Source organism: Canis lupus, chromosome 10 (assembly GCF_003254725.2).
Source record: "Canis lupus dingo isolate Sandy chromosome 10, ASM325472v2, whole genome shotgun sequence".
NCBI lineage: Eukaryota > Metazoa > Chordata > Mammalia > Carnivora > Canidae > Canis > Canis lupus.
Window position 1 is genome coordinate 25374509 of NC_064252.1, and position 23737 is coordinate 25398245.

General features: G+C 37.8%; 1 protein-coding gene across 5 annotated transcripts in view; it reads left to right on the forward strand.

Annotated features, from left to right (window-relative positions):
* MRTFA (myocardin related transcription factor A) overlaps positions 1-23737 on the forward strand; it is a 198516-nt gene that overhangs the window by 89773 nt on the left and 85006 nt on the right. The window contains exon 1 of one of the 5 annotated variants that reach the window (XM_025458968.3): positions 9428-9695. The exons of the other annotated variants lie outside the window; for them this stretch is intronic. Within the exon in view, the coding sequence (XP_025314753.1) occupies positions 9650-9695 (46 nt within the window). The 5' untranslated portion in view covers positions 9428-9649. Of the gene's footprint in view, positions 1-9427; positions 9696-23737 lie in introns of those variants that run through there. 5 annotated transcript variants of the gene reach the window in all.

The window sequence follows — 23737 nt, forward strand, 5'->3', positions numbered from 1 at the left end:
TTAATTTATTAGATTTTTAATGTTCACTGCTCTGCTGTTTATGTAAATATATCAAAATGTTCTTAATTTTCATTTTATTGTTTTCTAATAAGGTTAAATATCTCTTCTGGTATTTTTTAGCCATTTGGATTTCTTCTTTTGTGAAGTGTCTGGTGAAATCTTTTCATCAGTGTTTTCTTGTTGACTAATAGATGTTCTTTATATATTCTAAATACTATGAATACTAGTTTATTGCTGCTTAAATGTGTTATGGATATCTTCTCCCACTCTGTGATTTGTCTTTATCATTCTCTTTATGGTATGAAGAATTTCTAAATTTAATGTAATTGATTTTTGAGTTTCTTATAGTGAGTTTTGTGTTTTAATTTTTTGATGGGGGTGGGACGCCTGGGTGGCTCAGTGGTTGGGTGCCTGCCCTGGGCTCAGGTCATGATCCCCGGGTCTAGGGATTGAGTCCCACATCAAGTAGGCTCCCTGCAGAGAGCCTATTTCTCCCTCTGCCTATGTCTCTCCCTCTCTCTCTGTGTTTCTCATGAATAAATAACATCTGTAAAAAAATTTTTTTTTGATGGGTTTAAGGTAAAGCCCAATTTAAATTTTTTTTGAAGATGTTATTTATTAAGAGAGAGTGCAAGTGAGGGGTGGAGCAGAGAGGGAAGGAGAAAGAATCTCAACCCAACTCCACCCTGAGTGTGGAGCTGATGTGGGGCTCATCCCAGGGCCCTGAGATCATGACCTGGGCCAAAACCAAGAGTCATGCGTTTAACTGACTGAGCCACCCAGGTGCCCCTTAAATTTTTTTCTAAATGGACTCTTATTAATTGAAAATATTCCCTCTCCCACTGATCAGCAAAGCTACCCTTGAATATATCAAGACCTACCTCATGTGTTGATGTGTTTCTGAGCTCACTGTTTCCATTGGTTTGTTTGTTGATGCCTGCACCAGGACCTCACTGTCTTTACTATCATAACTATGTAATAAGCCCTGTTATGTAGGAAAAGTAAGTCCTGACACCTTACTCTTTTTCCAACAGTGTCTTTCTGGGTTTTTTCTTTTTCCTCTGCATTTCCATATGAATTATAAAATCACTGTGGAATTTTGATTAGGATTTATTACATTAACTCTATAAACCAATTTGAAAAGAATTAGTATCTTCAGAGCATTGTACTGTGAACATGATATATTTTTTCCATTTATTTAGATTTTCTATGAGGTCTCCTGATGAGGTTTTATAATTTTCTTTGTGTTGGTCTTACACATTTTTTGTTAGATATATTTTTAGAGGTTTCATATATTTTAACGCTATTGTGTTATCCTTGAAAACATTTTTATTTTCTCACTGTTGCTAATCTCCAATTTGTTTTAAAGGAATAACAAGAGTTTGTATTTGCTACCTGCCATGCTGGGTGGAACAGGAAGCAGGAGAGAATGGCAGTGAAAAGGACATAGTAGGTCCTCTTTCATAGGCTTTTCTCCTCCTTTGTGTAAAGCTTAGGAAGTACTCTTTTGTTTTCCACAAGTGGGTAGCCTTTGGAAGAAAGGCAGGTCATGTATACTTTCTCTGTAAGGATACACATTGTATCCTTTCAGTGTTTAGTGTTGAACAGGAAGTATCAAAATAACTGCTGAGCCAAGTAAAAATTTTGAGTGGGCTGTTTCTGATCTAAATTACAATATTTTCTTGAGGAAAGGAGATACTTGTTACTTATGTTCCTCAGGAAGCCTAGTTGTCAAGGATTTTCTAGATTAGGTCTTTCCCAGCTAGTGAGAAAATGCCCAAATCTTAAGTATGTCAATTCATTAAGTGATTCTGTTTACAATGTGATTTAGAGAATTTCTTAGCCCACTTTATCTCAGCACTTAGAAATAATCAATTTCTCATTCTCAGGTATTCATCAAATGTTTTTCTCGGTTCCTGGAGAAAAACAGATACCAGATAGAAATCCCCTCTTAAAACAGTGAAACACAGGGCACCTGGGTTGGCTCAGTTAAGTGTCCCAATCTTGGTTTCAGCTCAGGCCATGACCTCAGGGTCCTGAGATGGAGCCCAAGTCAGGCTCCCTGCTCAGGGTGGAATCTGCTTGAGATTTGCCCTCTCTTACCCTCTTCCTGCTTGCACATATACACTGTCTCTCTCAAATAAATCTTTAAAAAATAACAACAAAATACCCCACCCACCCCCCTGCCCCTGAAACAGAAACAAAAATGAATGGCTCTCTTCTCCCAGAGCAAATGGCTGTTAGTGTATGGCTTATTTACCTCATCTTCTTCTAAACGTACATTTTAAAAATAACTAATACTATACTTTTTTCATTTAGCATTACAGCTTAAGATTTTTCAGATGTCATTGAAATGTTTGTACAGGGACGCCTGGGTGGCTCAGAGGATGCCTGGGTGACTCAGCGATTGAGTGTCTGCCTTTGGCTCGGGATGGGATCCTAGGGTCCTGGGATAGAGTCCTGCATTGGGCTCCCCGGAGGGAGCCTGCTTCTCCCTCTGCTTGTGTCTCTTCTCTCTGTGTCTGTCATGAATAAATTAATAAAATCTTTTTTTTTTAAAGAAATGTTTTTATAGTTAGCCTTTATAATGGGTGTATAACATTCCATTCTGTGCCATCAGTTATTTAATTTTTCCTCTCATTGGACATTTGAATCCTTTTTTATTTTTCATACATATACTAGTATTCAGATGAAAATCTTCTAAGAGCTTTTTCTGCATTTTGGACTACTTCCTTAGAAGTGGAAATACTGTCTTAAATAATTTCACCATTTCAATGTTGAAAAATGTATTCAGTGTCTATTGTGCACCATCTGTATGTTAAGTATTGGTAAGACAGATAAAGTTCACATTGTCCTGTAATTTATATTTAACGAAAGAAAGGTTAGTTATACAAACCGATTTATAGTTAGACTTTGGTAAGTGCTTTGGTGGGGGGAGCACAAGATATAACAATAGCAAATGTCACAGAGATGGTTCTAATTTAGGTGGGGGAAGAGAGGAGTGTTGGTCGGGAAAGGGCTCTTTGAGGAAAAGATACTGAAGCTAACAGCCAGAGCACAAGTAAGTAGTGGTTGGCCAAACAAAGGAAAGAAGGAAAAGCATGTATATTAAGGCAGGGGAAAATGGGGGAGTGGGTAAAGGGGAGTAGGTAAAGGGGACTGGGCATAGGCAAGGATTGTTGGGGAATACTTGGCACAAAGCAACTAAAAGAATACCAGTATGTCACTGCAGAAAGGAGATAGTGATGTGAAATAAGATAGATAGGAGTCAGATTACACAGGCCTTTGTAGGCCTTGTGAAGAATTCAGATTCTCGAGAAATACCTTGTCCCATTCCATTCCAAGTGGCCTCTCAATTTATCCTTCTGTCAGCCCTGCATGAGTACCTGGCTCATTTCTTAATATTGATTATCTCATTTGTAAAAGACTTTGCTAATGTGATAAATGAAATATTTTCATTTCATTTTGGTATTTCTTTGATTATTAGTGAGGAAGAACCTTTCCCCAAATGTTTGTAGCCAGTGACTGTTTAGTTTTTGACCATTCAGTTTATTTCCTTGTCCATTAAAACATAATTTTTAAATATTTTCCAAAAGTACTGTTGTACGGACACCTGGGGGGCTCAGCAATTGAGCGTCTGCCTTTGGCTCAGGGCATGATCCCACAGTCCCGGGATCGAGTCCCACATCTGGCTCCCTGCATGGAGCCTGCTTCTCCCTCTGCCTGTGTCTCTGCCTCTCTCTCTGTGTCTGTCAGGAATAAATAAATAAAATATTTTTTAAAAAAGTACTATTGTAACAGACTGGGAACAACTTGTTGGGAACTTGTAGAAGAGTTTCTTACATGTGTCTCACGTAGTATATACTCAGGATATGGGGCTGGGTCAGGTCAAGACAGGGTTTCTTTTGGTTTCGTAATTTTGTGATTCGAGGGTATATAAGTCTGTGAGTTGGGAATTCAAAAAGAAACTGAAAAACTCTGGTCCTTTTTTTTTTTTTTTTTTTTTTTTTAAGACCCAGCTCACATCATTTTTCCCCTAAGAAGCAATCCAAGTCTCTTGTAACCAGAACAAATTGATGCCTCATTTATGTTTGGTTAGCCCCTTGTTTGTTCTCTTATTTGGTACTTCATTTTTTCATTTTTCTTTTTTAAATTGTTGGTTAGAGATTTTCTATCTTAATTCTTTATAAGAAAGGCCCTTGAGGGCAGAGGCAGTGTCAGTCTGGTTTACCCTTATCTTTGTGCCCCCACTGGCATTGACACTGTGCCTGATGACAATATGTCAGACATACAGTATGAATGAGCTGGCTGTTTATAGCTATCATAGCCCTTAATATTTACTATACTTTGAAAAGTTACCTGAGAATACTACCTTCATGTATCCTAAGGCCAAAGAATAGCATACCTATGGTGATATGTGATCCTCCTAGGTTTGCAGGTCTTGACTGAGTTTTTCATCAGTAGTAGGTTTTGGTCACAGGAAATGGAAGCTGCCCAGGACCTGCAGTGACTTGCTTGGGTGTTGGGTTATGTTATCTTTGAGTGTTTTCCCTTTGCCCCAAACCAGGTATCTGGGGGAGAGATTTAACTGGTTGGGACTTGTAAAATTTCATTATGATGATTAGATTTTTGTAGAGCCTGAACCTCAGTGAACACCATACACTGGGTGAGAACCTAAATCAGATATGGAGATTGGAATAAGATTACATTTTAGTATTCTGAAATCCCACAGATTTTAAAAAAGCATTTGTTACTTTGTGTGTAGTGCCCTTCTATACTACATTATAGAAATTGATGTCAGTTGTTGGTGAAGTTGACAGCTTTTGATGGCTGAAGAATTGCTTATTTTGTAGTGAGCTAGGCTCTCTCTTTTTCTGGTTTCTCCCACTCATTCCCTACACTTTAGGCATTTTCATTGTCATTAGCACTTAATATCCCTAAAGGCATTATTTTGGTTGGCCTTATTTATGTTAACTCTATAATTCAATGCTGTGGATAATTTTAGTTTTCCTCGCATAGTTTTCCAAATAATAGCACCTTTAGCGTTGCTTTAATGAAATTGGTAACAGGCTACCTGCCTTTTCTGGGTAGGTGGGGATTCTTTTGTTGTTATGAACTTTTCCCATACTGTTAGGATTTTGTGCCCTAAGCAGGACTTTTCATTCCATTTGGCATACATTTACAAATGTTGTCACATGTCAGACACTGCTCCATCTGTTGATGCAGAGGCATTAGGCCATGTGGTAAAGAGTAATAATAGAGGTGGGCACAGGTTCTGGGGGAACATAAATGAGAGGTATTTAGCATATCCATGGAGAGTGTGAGGAGGGTGGGAGAGTGCCAGGATCATTGCCAGGCAGCAGTTAAACTAAGTTTTGAAGGATGAGTAAGAATTACTGGGTAACAGGGATGGTTTTTAATAAAGGCAAGGGTGGAAAGAAAGGAGCACAGGTTAGAAGTTGCTCAAGTCCACACTACCACCTTTGCAATATTCTTGTGAAAAACTTTGACCTGAATTAGATCAAGCCTCTGTATCTAACTTGTACTAGTTTACTGGAAATACAGGAGATAGAATATAGCAGCATGTTAAGTGACACCATGGGGGTAGAGTTAGCAAAGTCCAAAATGTGGGAAAACAGCCTGGGTTTTTAACATATAAACTACAAAAAAAAAAAAAAAAAAAAAAAAAAAAGAAGGGAGGGATTCTGGATTAAAAGAAGCATAACAAGTGCCTGTGGGGCTCAGTCTTTAAATATCTTCTCCTGGCTCAGGTTATGATCCCAGTGGGATAGAGCCCTTAGTAGGGATCCCTGCTCAGTGGGGAGTCTGCTTCTCTGTGTCCCTTCTCCCCGCCCCACCCCCAACCCTCCACCCCCGCCCTGCTCTCTTTTGCATTCTGTCTCTCAAATAAATAAATAAATAAAATATTTTAAAAAATAAATAAAAGAGACCTAAAGGGACATCAGTGAAATGCTATGTATTATTCCTTTTGGGCTCTAATTTGAATAAATCAACACTAAAAAATTTATGATACAGTTGGAAAAATTTGACCATTGATTGGATAGTTGATGATACTAAGAGATTTTTAAAATTTGGGGTGGTAATATGTTGGGATATGTTAAAAAAATTATTTTTTTTTAAGATACTATTTGAGAGAGACTGAGAGAGAGCACAAGGTGGGGGAGCAACAGAGGGAGAGGGAGAAGCAGACTCCCTGTTGATCAGGAAGCTTGATGACTCGGTCCTTGATCCCAGTACACTGGGATCATGACCTGAGCCGAAGGAAGACACTTAACCAACTGAGCCAACCAGGCACCCCCGAAAAATAGTTCTTTTAGATGTACAGAATAAAGATGAAATAAAATGATGACTAGAATTTGCTCTGGAGTGATCCAGTGTGAGCCGGGTGCTATGTGTGGTGGGAGTTGGGTGGGAAGGGTGAAGGGCCATGTATTGACAATTTTGAAGCTAAGGGATGAGCATACATAAGCAGCTTATTCCATACTTTCTACTCCTGTGTTTGAATGTTTCTATAATTTTTTTAAAAAAAAAGATGTTGCTATACACTGCGCAAGGAATTTGAAGGACTGGCTATAGGGATGAAAAAAGGATGGATTTGAGTAATAAATTATAAGATGTCTGGGGCGGGAGGGAGGAGTATGTAAGTTTGTGGTTTGGGACCTGAGTACTGTTACCTAAGATAGGGAAAATGGAAGCAATGTATCTTGAGGGGTTGGTGCAGGCTGGTATTGGGTGTTTGTTTTGGGGACATACTGAGTTTCAGATGGCCAAGTAGAGATGCACAGTAGGTAGCTTATAGGTAAAGTCAGAGCTAGATGTGGGTCAGAATGTGGGTAGTAGTTAACCCTAAGAAAGGATGAGATTGCCCAGGGGAGAATATGTAAAAAAAATAGAAGGGGTGCCCCTGATAAGAGCAGAAAAAGAGAAAGAGCTAATTAGGATTCTGAGAGGAGAGGTCAGTGGGGGAAAGTACGGTTTTTAAGAAAATCAAGGAAATAGGAAGTTTTGAGAAGAGTATACAAACTATGACAAATCTAGTAGGAAGGTCAAGTAGGATAAGAACTTGTCTAGTTCCTCTTGATTAAGAACATTAAAGGCCTTTGGGGAACCTGGGGGTGGGGGGCAGCTTTGTGAATGTACTATATTGATATTCTGCAGTTATCAAGTCCCTTTAGTGTGGATTAGTAAAGCCTATAGCATATTTGTATTGATTAGAGAGTTATGATTAAAAACCAAAGAGCTTTTATTTAATTGGAAGTTAAGATCATTCATTACCTTTCATTCCCTTGGTGCCATTAACTTGAAAATCATGTTCACTTGTACAAAGAGCTTATCAGAGTTTACTTAGGTCTCTATGAACTTTTGCTAAGTGGCACAAAAAATAGTGGTACTGAGACTGTCGTAGGAGCTCAGACTTTTGAGTTGTAGAACCTGTCTTAAATACAGTTTCACAGTGAACCTGTTGCTGTGCTGATACTCTTCTGGGTAAATGCAAAATCTTAGCAGTAGACAAAGATTATGTTGCTTGTTTACTTTTTTAAAAAATTAATTTTTAAGATTACTATCTTAAAATTTGTTTTCCCTTTCTTTAGCTCTTTTTATCCCAAATTGCAGAGGAGATCATAGGAGTAGAATTGCCATGAAAAAGCCGTCAGATGCACTGTGATGTCCTTGCCACCACCACATGATGGTCATATCTCTGTAGGGCTGCAGTATTGAGAGTGGTAGCCTCTGGCACTCTATTTCAGCAAAGAGAGACATTTTGGCAGGAGGGACACAGCCCTCTGCCCTTCCTGCCATCCTCTGTGCAGGGATCATATAATTTGTATTTATTTTCCTGTTAGTACAGGACTGTGAGAACTTGTTTCATTAAAAAAACCCTCACACAGCAAAACTGTACAGCCCACATGGGGACAAAGGAATGATTCACCCTTCTCAGGATGCTTTTCTTTAGTTGCTAACCTCTGACCAGAGTACTCTGTAGTCTGAGAATTGAAATTTACCCATTTTTCCATAAGACAGTTGAGACTTTGGTTGCCAGAAGGGGCCAGTGAGAATGCTTCTGTCTTCCCAGAGCAGCATTTAGCCCACACTGGCTGCCACTCAGTTGCCTGTTGAGTCATTCCCACAGTTCTATATAGAGCTTTTCTGGCTTTTCTTTTAAACATGATGTTCTTGGAGTGAGAAAGAAAGGAAGTTTTTCTCTCCTCCACAAAATCTCCCCCATCCCAAATCTGCATTGCTTTCTTTTTTCTAATAGCAGAATATTGCCCTCAATCATTTTGAGATTGTTTTCTCTTGTAAGGTCTCTTAGTGCTTTCATTTATCATTGGGTTGACTCTGTAAGCATTTTGGCATTCGCTGGGCTGCCTTTGTAGCAGTAGGCTTTCAAGATAGAGGCTGCTACTTAACCAGAAAGATTGAGGAATTCTAGCTAATGATACCAAACATGGATTTCTAGTTTTCGGCTGTTTAAAAGTCAATCAGGTATGCTAAAAGGCATTTTAATATCTTATGATGATCAGTTAGTAAAAGGGACGATAAAGGGAGTGAATGAGTTTTTCACTTTAAATGAAATTGCTGTGATTTGAAAGGATTTTAGTTTTTGTTTTTGCAGTGGAAGGTAAAAAATGCCTGTGTTTGTTCGTATTCAAAAGAGCCTGCTCTGTGCTAGTGGAAAAAGAATTGAAGTTTCTTTATCAGGAAAGGGAAATTCTTATATATTTGAACTGTTGTCTCATGTTGTTCCGTACATCTAGCAAGATCATAGCGCATTTTAGAAAAGTCGAATAGCATCAGTAAACTGCCGGTTGACAGCCCACATGTCTCACATAGGAACAAGTTACGGCGTTCTTGTAGGGGATTGGCAGATCTGAAAGACAGATTACAGCTTTGAAATATATTCAGATGACTTTTTGAAACATATTTTAATTGGAGTCAGGGTGCAGAAATAGTTGTGCTTCTGTAGTTAAATATTCAACTTCCTTAGCCTGTTCTCTATAAATATCACAGATGAAAAAGCCCTTAGAACTCTTCGTCAGAAAACTAACTCAACATACATGTTCATCTGTATTCATGTCTGTTTGTATATGTGCCTAATTCCCAACCCCACCTCCCAGTAATAGGGCTGTTTGTTTCAAAAGATTGAGTTGTTTGAATTGTATTTAATCTGTTGCTCTAAGCTGCATTAGCAGCAAAGTCCCTTTATACTACAGGTTTGGAACAAAACCTCATCTTCTCTTCCTGAAAAGAGGGGGAAAAAAAGCAGTTGATCTGTGTTCTGAAGGTCTCTTACTGTGTGTCCCCCGCCCCCCCCCCCCCCCCCCCCCCCCGCCCCAGCAAGGAGGAGGAGCTCACTCACTGTTCTAACCACACTTCATAGGTCTTAACTTGAGAGCCTTTTGGTTTCCTGTCGGCAGTAACTCAACTCTGTGCCATCTTGACTTGCCTGAAGGGTGGATAAATTGGTAACTGCGCTGAGAAGGGGAGTGAGTTCTCACAGTCTGATTTGAGCATAGGCATCAGATTGAATTTATGAAAGCTTCGGTAGCCTCTGAAGACAACATCTTCTGTGACTTTGAATTTTTTCATTGTATTTATGGGCTGCTGTTTCTGAGAAGAATCCATCATGACTCTACTGGAACCTGAGATGTTAATGATGGCTGTGCAGTCTGGTAATTCTGTATTTCCTACAGATCCTATTTGCTACAGGTTTCTTTAATAAGGTTGGGTATATCTGTCCTAGGATTGGATAGAGATGGGATGAAGGTAGATGGGGGTAAACATAAATTGTCCAGTGAATGTACTGCATGTTCACGTCTTTATTGTAAAAAAAAATTAGTAGGGTTTTTTTTTTTTTGTAGTTGCAAACTCTATCTAGTTATTCAGACATAGAGCTTTGCTTTAGATGTTTACTGACTTAAGACTGTTGAGTGAGGGGACAAAACATTTCCCTTTAGTTAAGAATTTTATTCTTTTCTGTAGCAGTGCTTTTAATGTAGGATAATTCAGTTTACTGTTTTATATATTACTGTCTTTAATCACTAATCCACACTCTATTATTCTGTCTATGAAAGCATGTTTTAAAATTTTCCTTACATCTTTCTCGTTTGTGGTATAACCTTTCTGAATCATCTTTTGGTTCTTGGAAATGGTCATGATAACACGGAAGATTGAGACTCTGAGTTTTGAAGATGGGGACATTTGAGCAAGAAAGTAGTCAACAGAAAGAATGTAGGATTTTAAAAATTCTGTCTCTAAAAACAGTTTTTTTCAACCCAAAAGTGTCTTTTAAAAGTTTAAAGTTCCAGTTGGTTTTTAATGGTTTCCTTTACTTTTAGTGTTTTGAAACTTGTAAGTTAGATATCTAAAAATAGGGAATGTTCTTTTGTTATTTTTAGACTTCTGCTAAAATGTAGTCTGTATTTTCCTGTTTCAGAGCATATCTTGAGAGATTCATACAAGTGGCATTTGCAGACCTCTTCCCATCCACTGGCTTTTACTCATTAGAATGACATAGGCTCCTTGGTTTTGGCAGATACTGTGTCTGGCAGAATTGGTTTTACTGTCTCCTTGGGGAACACTTAGATAGTATGTTGAAAGACACAGATATCCATCTGAAGACAGAATCAGATGCTATCAGCTTAAGCTTTATGGACAGGGAAGGGCAAAGAGGAAAGATACTGCTACCATTTTGTTCTTTCTGGTTTTACAAATAAGACCATGATGAGTCATTTATTAGTTGAGTTCTTCTGTTCATATATGCTATACTTTTTAGGTTGCTGCCTTTCCTTTTCCTTCCCCCAGGTCTGTTGAACTCTGTGTTCAAACAAGATAGTATGCTTATCTGACAGTTTCCTACCTGTCTTTGATGAAATAGCTCCCAGTTAAACTGACTCGGGAGTTTGTTTTGTTTTATTTCCTTTCCCTTCTCTGTGCTCTAGTTGTCTGTTGTGTGTGGCAAGTGCATATTTTATCTTAGGGAGTGTAAGTTAGCATTTGAACTCTCTCTCCCTTCTTTGGTTGTTTTATTACATACAGATTATCTCAGTCCAGTAACTTCTCTCTCTCTCTCTCTCTCTCTCTTTTTTTTTTTTTTGTAACTTCTCTTAATAAAGGTTAAAAGATTATTTGCTTTCCCCTAAGGGGGGGGTCTCACTGGTTCCCAGCTGGATAAGGGAAAGAGACTTACTTGTCTTGCCTAAGAGCTGTTTTTCCTATGACATATGTTGGGCAGGGCTAGCCACCCCATCTGTTGGACCAACTACTTCATAAAACTTTCAAAGGATAATAGTATGTAAGCAAGTATGGATAAAATTGACAAAGGTGTTGGTAGAGGTAGAATGAAAGGCCTGCAGAGAATAAATAGCATGTATGTGTACCTCTTTCTTTTGCCTATGCTCATAAAAGAGAAACCGGGTATAGCAAACTGATTTTTCTAGTACTTATGGTTCCTAAATGCTCAAAATTTTTGTAAAGTTATTACCGTTCTCTTCTGAAGCCGTAGCCATTATGCTGGATTGCAACAGTAATATGACAGCTATATTTATGATAAGAAGTGAAAAGGTATCATTAAGAAACCTTGATAAACTAGAAGCCAATCATTATTTCTAAAAAGTCAAGACATTTTAGACTATGTGAGTGATAGATTATTCTAGCAGTACAATATTTGGATTTCCATGAATATATATTTATAGGTAAAACTACTGTTTCATGAGATTTTAAAAATAAACTTTTTTAGACAAGATTCAAGATGTAAAGTCTTTACCCTCTATTAAACATCAGGATACTGAATATTATAGCAAAGTTCCAGGGTACATTGTATATTTATTAACAGTTTTCATTTAATATTCAAAACTTGGGGAGATTTTTTTCGAGACATACTTGCATATAAAGAGCTTCATCCTCCTCACTGCTGATGGTGACTTACTGACTCTTTGAAATCCAGTTCAGATGCTGCCTTTCTGTGAACCTTCTCTGAATAGAGTCAGCTCTTCCTTCTCTGTTCATTCCTACAGCACTACCTTTACAATGTAGACTATCATTTTTACCTATCTCTTTAATTAGATGATTAGCTTCTCAAAGGGAATATATTCATCTGTTTATTGGCTCCTGACATTGGCACATTGTAGACACTCAGCTCAGTAACTTTTTTTTTTTTTTCAGTAAATGAAAAAAATTGGCTTGGCATAATACTTCCCCCAATAAATAGACATAAGGCTTTAAATCATGATTTTATCGAAAATTTTTTGAAATCTGTGTTGCATTAAGAAGTGAATCCTTCAGGGTACCTGGCTGGCTCAGTTGATGTAGCAGGCAACTCTTGATCTCCAGGTTGGGAGCTCGAGCCCCACATTGCGTGTGGAGATTACTTAAAAAACATAAAATCTTAGAAAAGAAAAGAATCCTCCAACGTAGCCAATCCATGCCGGAAGCAGGTGCTGTTGAAAGCCTGGGTTTCAAAATTGAAATTATTCCACATCTCAGGATGTGCGGTGTGCCCTATGTATTGTTAAATTTAAGTGTTCCGATCAAGCCACAATGAGAAGATTAAAACATCTATCACCACTGTGGAAAACTATCTAGACAGTAATTAGAAAACTAATGATCTGAGATGGATATTTGGGATTTCTGAAGTTAAGAGTGTTGGGGCATGGCACTGACTGGTGTATTTTAGAACAGAGGAATGCTGGGGCTCAATTCTTGCCAGCTAGTTTGTAACACTTTGATCAGAGCCTTGTCTCTGCCTATATCCAGCCAGTGCAGTCTTCTTAGTTTTAGCTCTACAACAGTGGGACAGAGTTCCCTTGTAGAGAAAGGGTTTGAAGCAGTTCCTAGGTTTTTGTTGGTCCTTTGACATACACCTGATCTTGATGAGGCACAATGAGGGAGTCTGTTTTTTCTGTCTCTCTTTTGTGCACATATGTGTGCATACCTCCTGTGCCTCCCCCATACATTGCACCTGGATAAATCCCAATGCTCATCTGTGGATAGGTTATCTCTGGAAGGATCATAAGAAACTGGTAACAGTGACTACCTCAAGGCAGGGGGATGGAGAGCTAGAAGATTGGGATGGAAGAGTCTTTTTATGATTATGGAATGCCATACAAGTGTGAAAGGTATATAGAGTGTGTATTACAACAGTATATAGAGTACATAAACCTGTGGACATATGACCCAACCTAAGAAATGGAGCACAGTATGGACTGAAGTCAGCTTAGGGCCTTTTTTGATTTATCCCTTAAATCAAATAGAAAACTGTTTTGTTTTTAACTGTGTCTGCCTTTTGAATCTTTCATACCACATGCATACTCTCTATTTAAGAATATTAATTAATAATTGAAAAAGCATTCTTCAGTCCATTTACTCCCTCATCACTTGATGCTTATATACTTCATTCTTTTCTTTTAAAGATTTTATTCATTTATTTGAGAGAGTGCACACATGCAGAGGGGCACGAGCTGGGGGAAGGGCAGAAGGAAAGGGAGAGGGGCATGCAGACTTCTGAGCTCTACGTAGGGTTCCATCCCAGGAACCTGAGAACATGACCTGATCTGAAGTCAGATGCTTAACTAACTGAGCCACCCAGGCACCCCTACTTAATTCTTACATATTTCTTTAACTTCCAGTTCCCTGATCATTACAATTTGCCTCTGAATTGTATATTTTATAATAGTGCAGGTTAGAGAGAGGGGATTAAGAATTCATAAAAATAAGGTTGAAGGAAGATGGTGGGCAGATAACTTTTGCCCTTTTTGGTAATAGGTTAACTCCTATTAACAAGGAAGGGCCTCTTGTTTGGGTTCATGTCATTCGGATCTATAGAACAGTGAAAAACTTCAGAACTTTCAGCAATTTCTACCTTTTGGATCTCCTAATTATCTATTAGTGTGGGCTTTTAAAAAACATATTTTTGTTTATATTTAAAGAATTTTAGAGTTTGAGGAAACCTTAGGTGTTTTCTTGTCTTCTCCTTTATTTAAGATGAGGAAATTGATTCATTGAGGATAATTTATTTCCTGAAGTCACATAATTTATTAGTAGCAGAGATAGAAGGAGAATTCATTTCCTTACTCCCATGACAGTGCTCTTTCTGCTGTAACACACTTACAAAAAAACCATCGGAGACCTCTGATGTATGAGATATGTTTATAATTTTCCCCGGAGATCTTGGTTTTCCTTGGGTTTTTCCATTGCGGGTTTCTATCACTACTCAGGTTGACTCACCATTTTAAGAGGTGAGGATAAGAACTAGTGCCTGAGTGTCTAGCCCCTGCCCTTGAGGAGTGGAGTTAGATACTACAGGCCCTAATGGTTGTCTCCATCTGCCTTGCCTTCTCTGGCCTGGTTAATGATCTCATACCTTGATGGTGATCTCAGAAGACAGGTAGGCAGACAGACGGCTGTTGTCATCAGTATTCTGGATTACATCTTACTGCCTTTTCTCTGACTCATTGATTTATCTGGGATCCCCTTAGAGTTAGGACCCAGATGAAAGGAATTTGAATTTATCTGTCTCTATCCTTTTTTTCTCCCTTTTGTTTCCTTTTGCATGAGGCAGGCTGTCAAGACCATGAGCCATAGTTTTAGCTTTATTAAAATGGTGCCAAATGAAATAAAGATGAGTTTCATACATTCTTGTTTTTTTTGGAACTTTATTTTTATGATTACCACATTCATTGTTTTTGAAAGGGTTTTCTTTATAATAACAAGGAAAAATACCAAAAACCCTTGCTTTGCCATCAACAACAAAAATAACTTTCTCTGCCTTTCTCTCAACAAGCTAAAAGGGCATTATCAGAACTCCCGGTGACAGGGGTCTGCAGTACTCTTAATTTCCTGACAGTCACATGATGGTGTGGTGGCTATAGCACTTGAGTGTGTATAGAGGGCCTAGCAAAGAGGAATACATGGCAGTTACATAGCAAAAAAAACTTAGCTGTGAAATGTTTATAGTGTGTTAAAATTTTGAGGGGTTTATGTATATTCTTCTTTGATCTTTACAACTCTTTGAGGTATCTGTATCTTCACATTTTACAAAGTAAGAGACTGAGGGTCAGAGAGGCTTTGGGACACACAGTAGAGATGGAACCGATGTTCACATTCAGGTTTTTTCCTTAGCACTAGTTATGATATTTTCCATTTAAATTGAAAGTCAAATGAAAGTCCCTTCTCACTTAGAACCTTCTAATAGTTATCATTCATGGGAAAAGCCCAAGTCCTTGTACTACCTACAGAGTCCTACATGATCTGCCCCAGCTCTGTAACTCTCAGCTTGCATGTCCTCCTCTTCCCTGGCTTGATCTGTCCCCGCCTTAACACTCTCTTTGCTGTGCTTGCATACCTTAGGGAACCTTCTGTTTCAGGGCTTTTGTACTTGATGATATCCCTTCTCCTTGGGGCACTTTTTGTGGGTAGCATCATGGCTTACTTCCTCACTGCCTTCAGGTCTTTTGTTGGGATGTCACTTATTTGGGCCTTCTTCCCTGACTGCCCTATAAGATCTTGCTTTTATTTTTCTTCATACTATTTATCATCTGACAGAAGACATGCTTTGTTTGTAGGTTCATTTATTGTTTGCCTCTGTTTCTCCCAACTAGAATGTAAATACCTCAAAATGGGGGATATTTCTTTTGTGTTCTGTTGTGTTTCCAATGCCTATAAGAGCACCTGACACATAATAAGCACTTAAAATAATTCTTTTTTTTTTTTAATAATTCTTAAATAAAGTTTCTGGTTTATCAACCAGAAAAATTGGAAGATGTTTTTGGCAAATATGTTAAGACCATGTCTTTCAGCTATTTTGTATGGTATGCATTGTGCTAACTAGTGCAGTGGTTTTCAAAGGGTGGTATGGGAAACCCCTAGGTGTCCTGGAGACCTGAAAAGTAAGTACAAGATGAAGACTTCTTATATATTTATACTAAAATACTACTTACCTTTTCTACTGTTATCCTTTCATGAGTGTGCACTGGCGTTTACCAGAGCTGTGTGATGTATGGTATCTCAACAGATTGAATGCAGTATATATGACAATTCAGCTTTTAGTGAATTATATCTTATTTTTTTTAATTTTTTAAAATTTATTCATGATAGGCACACAGTGAGAGAGAGAGAGGCAGAGACACAGGCAGAGGGAGAAGCAGGCTCCATGCACCGGGAGCCTGACGTGGGATTCGATCCTGGATCTCCAGGATCGCGCCCTGGGCCAAAGGCAGGCGCCAAACCGCTGCGCCACCCAGGGATCCCCTGAATTATATCTTAGAGAGATTTGTAAAAATGGTAAAACCATAGTATAGTACTGTTTTTACTACTTGTTTTTTGTTTTGGAAAATAACCATATTTTTCATAGAAATGTATTAGCATGCAGTAAGTTTATTGTTATTTTTTAAAGAAATACTGGATATTTTGGGGTGCCTGGCCAGCTCCGTCCATTAAACATCCAACTTTTGATTTTGGCTCAGGTCATGATCTCAGGATCCTGGGATCAAACTTTGTGTTGAGCTCTGTGCTCAGCATGGAGTCTGCTTGTCCTTCTCTCTTTGCTCTTCCCCCACTGTGTGTCTCATAAATAAACAAACAAATAAATAAATACATAAATTCTTTCAAAACATTTGTGAAGAGGGACACCTGGAGGTCATGATCCCAGGGTCCTGGGATCGAGTCCTTCAGGGAGCCTGCTTCTCCCTCTGCCTATGTCTCTGCCTATCTCTGTGTGCCTCTTGAATAAATAAATAATTAAAATCTTTTTAAAAAAATTGTGAAGAAATAATAAATATTTAAGATTCTCACAGTTTTAATTTCTTATCTGAAATATCTTGATGGGTATAACACACATAAGCAGCAAAAGCATTTGAGGTTCTCAGTAACTATAAGAGATACAGGAATTGTGACATTGGGGGTTGAGGAGAGTAGATATAGTGTTTAAGCCACCACTGAGCCACCCAGGCATCCCATAAACTTTTTTAAACTTTTTTAAAAATAGGTTTCTTCTCTAACCTTGAAATACTTCTGAGAATTTGTTCTAAGGAAATTATAAAGGAAATGCAAGATTTATATATAAGGATGCTTATAGCAGTATTATTTATAGTAGTAGTAGTAAAACAAACAGAAACCTAAATTTTAACAGTAGATTGGTGAAATAACTTACAGTGCATTCATCTGGTTGGATACTAATGTAGTCGTGAGATTATTTGAAGATGTGGGAAACTGTTTACTATTTATCCCTTTAATCCTTAAAAAATGGATGGTAAGGGGCACCTGGGTGGCTCAATTGCTTAATAAGCATCTGCCTTTGGCTCAGGTCATGCTCCCAGGGTCCTGGGGTCAATCCCTGCATTGGGCTCCCTGTTCAGCTGATTACCTGCTTCTCCCTCTCCCTCTTCCTGCCACTTCCCCTGCTTGTGCTCTCTTTCTCTCTCTCTCAAATAAATAAAAAAAAAATTTTTTTTAAAAGGATGTAAGAATATATATCTGAATATATATTCGTAGCTGAATATTAATAGCTGTTGCTGGGTAGCAGGATTTTGCAAGGGTTTTTTTTCTTTAAGTTTTTCTGTATGTCTCTGATTTTCTATCGTAAACATACATTTCTGTTGTATTCAGATAAAAGCCATATTTAATTTTGTCTGTGTGTGTACCTGTAAGTACAGTTAATTTTAAGAGGGAGAAAATGGCTGGAAGTGTAGTCTTGGATTCAGAGCTAGAACTGTTGATTTGGGACCAGTCAGAAAACTTCACTGACCGACCAAACAATGCATGATAAGGAGGCACTCCATCCCATTAAGCTGTTCTTTCTGACCAGTCTAGTTTGTATAAATCCCTTTTATATTTTTTGCCTTTGTTTCTATTTTGTAAGATTTATTGAAATTTATCTTTGCAGTGTTTGTATTAGGCCATGTTCTTGGCAGAGCTATAGATCCTTCCTTTGCACACTTAACTACTCTCAATTTGCGGAACCTTTCAGAAGTTTTTATAAACCAAAAACACACTAAGTTATTTTTTTTTGTTTTTGATAGAGTTCTCTTAGGCATAAAATAATGGCGTAGGCGTAAAATATTTTAATTATTTGAAAGTACATTTTCCTTATGGATTTTGTTCTTTGACCTTGGGGTATGAGTAAAATCTTCTTGACAATATCTGCTCTTTATCAGAAAGGTAAAACTCATATTGCCTTATCTTTATCTTGTAAATGTAGGACCTTGAGCCCTTATGCTGAAGAATTAAAATGTTAATTACATTGACCTTGACCTTGATTTTGTGAACTGTTATCTTAGTATATTCTCTTGACAATCAGATTATATTTCTCAAATCAGTGCTGTAAGACTTATTTATAAAATATTTGGTTGTGTAGAAAGTATTGAAAACTTTTGATGTTAACATTACTTAGGCTGCCCAAACAGAAACTGTGACCTCATTCTTCCAACACCTTGTTACTCGAAGTATGTTCCAAGGACCATCAACATCTGCATCATCTGGGAGCTTGTTAGGAATGCACGTCTCAGGCACCCCGGGTGGCTCGGTGGTTTAGCCCTGCCTTCAGCCCAGGGCCTGATCCTGGAGACCCAGGGTCAAGTCTCATGTCGGGCTCCCTGCATGGAGCCTGCTTCTCCCTCCTCCTGTGTCTCTGCCTCTCTCTCTGTTTCTCATGAGTAAATAAATAAAATCTTAAAAAAAAAAAAAAAAAAAAGGAATGCATGTCTCAGGTCCCCCTCTCACAGAGTCCAAATTTTCATTTGGACAGGGTCTTCAGGTACATGTTAAAGTTGAGAATATTGTTCCAACAGACATTTTTATTCACTTTGTTTTTGAGGTGAACAGGTGAAATAAAGAGGACTTGTTGGGGTATTTCCTGGATGGGAAGCACTGCTCAAAGTGATAAAAATGGGAAGATAAGAATGCACTGGTTGGAAGAATTATATGATGTCTAATTAGTGTGGAAGCATTGGATAAAATAGGAAACCAAAAAAAAAAAAAAAAAGAGAGAGAGAAGAAAACTTGCTCCTTGTACAGTATTTTCCATTTGAGAAATGTTCGCAATTTGATACCTTCTTGGCCATTTTTCTTGACTTTGGGGAGAAAGAACAAAGGTTTCTTCTTGGCATTCAGAATGTTTACCTGAAAAGGGATCTTGGAGATGATCCTTCATTTTACAGATGAGCGAACTGGGAGCTAGGAGTGTTAAGTGACTTTCCCAAGATCACATAGCTTGGACTCCCCATGTTCTGACTCTCAAAGCACTTCTCTTTATACCTCCTGTGCTATCCCTCTATTTTGCTGAATGCTATATTGTTAGTTGTTTCTGTTGTTTGTTGAAACCATACTGAACAGTTAAGAGAATATATACAGTAGCCTCACAGCATTGTGGGAAAATGGTGGGGGCTTACTCTCTCTTTTTCTTTCTGTGTGAAATCATGAGTAGCTTCAGAAACAGATGTTACTTACTGTCTGAAAGTTAAACTGCTTCTTCTCTGAACCAGGGCACCCTGCTGCATAGGCCTGTGCTCACTGAAGTGGGAAGGCGCAGGGGTGAGGGGGAAGGTGTGGGAATCTTCCCTCTGCTGAGATGGGAGTGGTTTTGAGTGTTTGAAGTAGTGTCATTTTTCTTTATATCCCTCATTTACATAAAAGTGTATAAATCAGGAAAAGAAACCTTTCAACAAAGGAATACTGAAAGGGACTGGCAATCTGTGTTAACCCCTTCCCCCAAAATTGGCCCTTATTTCATGGCATAGACAAAATTTACTTGAAATGGGTCATAGGCCTTAATGTGATAGCTAAAAGACACAAAAAGTATGAACTATAAAAGAAAAAATTGTGAATTGATTTCATCGTTTAAATACTTCTTTGTCCACTTTGTATATTGTTGAAAATTAAAAGACAAGCTGTAGAATGGGAAAAAATGTTTATAATATGTGTGTCTGACAAAAGACTTGTATCTAAAATATATAAAGAACTCTTAGAACTCAGATAATAAGACAAGCCAATGAAAAAAATGGGAAAAGACTTGGTCAGACACTTAAAAAAATATGCAAAAGGCCAATAAGCACTTGGAAAGATGCTCTACATCATTGGCCATCAGAGAAATGCAAATTAAAACCCACAAGACACCACTACCCACCCACTATAATAATTAAAATTAAAAAGACTTACAATACCAGGTCTTGAAAAGGCTACAGAGCAATGGAAATTCATACACTGCTGGTGAAATGTAAAATGGCATTTCTTACAAAGTTAAACATATTTACTACATGACCCAGCAGTCCTAATTCTAAGTCTTTACTTGAGAAATGGAAACATACTCCTATTTACACATGAACATTGATAGCAGATTTATGCTTAATGATTCCAAACTGAAAAGAGCATAGATGTCCATCAACAGGTGAATGGATAAATTGTGGTATATCCATAAACTGGAAAATTACTAGCAATAAAAATAAACTGATATATTTAAAAACATGGACGAATTTCAAAAACATGCTGAATGTAAGAAGCTAGACTCAAATGAGTACATACTGAACTATACCATTTATATAATATTCTTAAAAATGCAGACTGTTGAATACTATTCAGTAATAATCATTCATACATACATACATACATACATACATACATAAAACACACTGGATGACTCTACAGAGAGTTATGCTAAGTGCAAAAAGCAATCACGAAAGGTTACATACTATATGATTCCATTTATAAGACATTTTTGAGATGATAAAATTATGGGTATAGAGGACAGATTGATGGTTGTCAGGGGCTAAAGACCAGGTGACGCTGGGAGGAAAGTAGATGTGGTTATAAAGGTCAACATGAGGAATCCTTGTAGTGATGGAAATGTTCTGTATCTTGACTCTGTCAATGTCAGTATCCTGGATGTAATGTTCCAGTATAGTTTTGCAAGATGTTATCATTGGGGGAAACTGGGTAAAGGATACATGGGATCTCTCTGTATTTTCTGTGACTGCATATGAATCTAAATTACCTCAACATAAACTTACCTGAGAAATATAGACAGTTTGATAGCTTTTCAAAAAATTAAATATAGAGTTACCCTGTGACCCGGCACTTCTATTCCTAGGTGGATACTCAAGAAAATAAAAAATAGGGGATCCCTGAGTGACTCAGCGGTTTGGCGCCTGGAGTCCCGGAATCGAGTCCTGTGTTGGGCTCCCGGCATGGAGCCTGCTTCTCTCTCTGCCTGTGTCTCTGCCTCTCTTTCTCTGTGTCTAAAATAAATAAATAAATAGATAAATAGATAAATAGATAAATAAATCTTTAAAAAATCAAAAACATTTATCCACACAAAAACTTGTACACAGATACTCATAGCAGTTAGCCAAATAAATAAATAAATAAATAAATAAATAAATAAATCTTAAAAAAATCTAAAACATTTATCCACACAAAACCTTGTACACAGATACTCATAGCAGTGTTAGCCAAATATGGAAACAACACAAATGTCCATTAGTCGATAAATGGATAAACAGAACGTGCTAGACCTTTCCAGTGGAATGCTACTCAGTCATTAAAAAAAAAAATGAAGTACAGATAAAGTCTATAAAATGTATGAACATTGAAAACATTATGCAAAGTGAAAGAAGGTAGATACAGAAGGCCACATATTGTAAAATTGCACTTATATGAAATATCCAGAATAAGCAAATCTAGAAACAGAAAATAGACCATTTGTTGTCAGGGCCTGGTGTTGCGAGGATGAGATGGGGATGGAATTTGACTGCTCATGGATATGGGATTTTGAGGAGGAGGGTAATGAAAATGTTCTAGAATTAGATAGTGACAGTTGCACACCTTTGAGAATGTACTAAAAACTGGATTATGCACTTTGAGTGAATTGAATGGTATGTGAATTATATCTCAATAAAAAAATTGTTTAAGAAAAAAATGCAGGTTTCTCTGGAGTAACAGCAGATTAGTTGTTGCCTGGGAACGAAAGTAGAGAAGTTAACTGCAAAGGGGCGTATAAGAGAACTTTAGGGAATGAAAATGATGTAGATCTTTATTGTCATAGTAGTTATGCAAGTAGTTATGCAAGTATATGCATTTGTCAAAATGCATTGAACTGCATGCTTAAAATGGATGAAGTTTATTATATCTAAATTAAACTAAAATTGATTTTTAAAACTTAGAAAATTATCTCTAATTATTGTAAGCTTAAAGTGATCTATAGCTTATCTCTTATTAATATAAGGCTAACAACTGTTACAAAAATTAATCCAAGGACTGACTTCTTCTATTGCTAATTTCTCTCACGTTTTTCCATCTAGTCAATTTACAGAGTAAAATTAGATTGATTAGTTTCAGACTCTGTTCTTGTGCTTTTGAACTAGCATGATTCTGTTGTACTTCTTTTCAGAACTATGAGTGGGTGTAATTGTTCTAATTTTTGTTAAGTTTATGGAACATTCTTTTGGTTTGTACTGCTATTTTCCTTTTATGTGCAACAGAAGAATGTTCCATTGGGTATAACATAGCAGGTTGATTGCCTCTCACCTCTACTCTGGAGTACCCAGAGCTAATTTGGGCACCAGGAGACTGGAGTTAAAATCACTTTTGAAGGGAGGGGGGCAGCTGGGTGGCTCAGTGGTTGAGCATCTGCCTTTGACTCAGGTCATGATCCCAGGGTCCTGGGATTGAGTTCCCTGCAGGGAGCCTGCTTCTCTCTCTGCCTATGTCTCTGCCTCTCTATCTGTGTCTCCCATGAATAAATAAATAAAATCTTTTTAAAAAAATCACTCTTAAAGGAAGTACGCAAAAGGAGAAAAGATGGTAGCGCTGCTAGATAATGCTAAAAACAAAAACAACTGTGTGAACTTCTTCCTACCTATACTCTGTTCCCCAGCCCCTGATCTCTTGCTAGGAAATGTGCTGTATTACACAAAACCCTTCAAAGGAACAATTCTGGGAGATAATTTCCTTCTTTTTTCTTTTCTTTTCTTTTCTTTTCTTTTCTTTTCTTTTCTTTTCTTTTCTTTTCTTTTCTTTTCTTTTTTCTTTTCTTTTCTTTCTTTTCTTTCTTTCTTTCTTTCTCTTTCTTTCTTCTCTTCTTTCTTTCTTTCTTTCTTTCTTTCTTTCTTTCTTTCTTTCTTTCTTCTTTTTTTTTAAGATTTTTATTTATTCATGAGAGACACACAGAGAGTGGGAGAGAGGGGGGCAGGCAGAAACACAGGCAGAGGGAGAATCAGGCTCCATGCAGGGAGCCTGGTGGGGACTCAATCCCCGGTCTCCACGATCAAGCCCTGGGCTGAAGGCGCTGAAGGCGGCGCTAAACTGCTGAGCCCCCCGGGCTGCCCTGGGAGATCAAAAACCAGCTTTGTAGGTGGGTTCTGAATTTTCTCTCTGAGGTTTCCTTCCCCTGTCCTCACTCAGTTCTTGGGACTGGCAATACCTAACCTGAGGTAGAGTGTTTCCCATTTTAAACTCTGCCCTATAGGTGGAAAAGTCTTCTGTTATTTCCCTTAAGCATAGCTAAGATAGCTATATATATATAAATATATATATATATTTAAATTCCAGTACAGTTAACATACAGTGTTATATTAGCTTCAGGTGTATGTCATAGTGATTCAGCAATTCTGTACATTAATCAGTGCTCATCACAAAAAAAGTATATTCTTCATCTTCTTCACCTATTTCACCATCTCCTTGCCAGCCTCCCCTTTGGTAACTACTAGCTCTCTATTTTTAAGAGTCT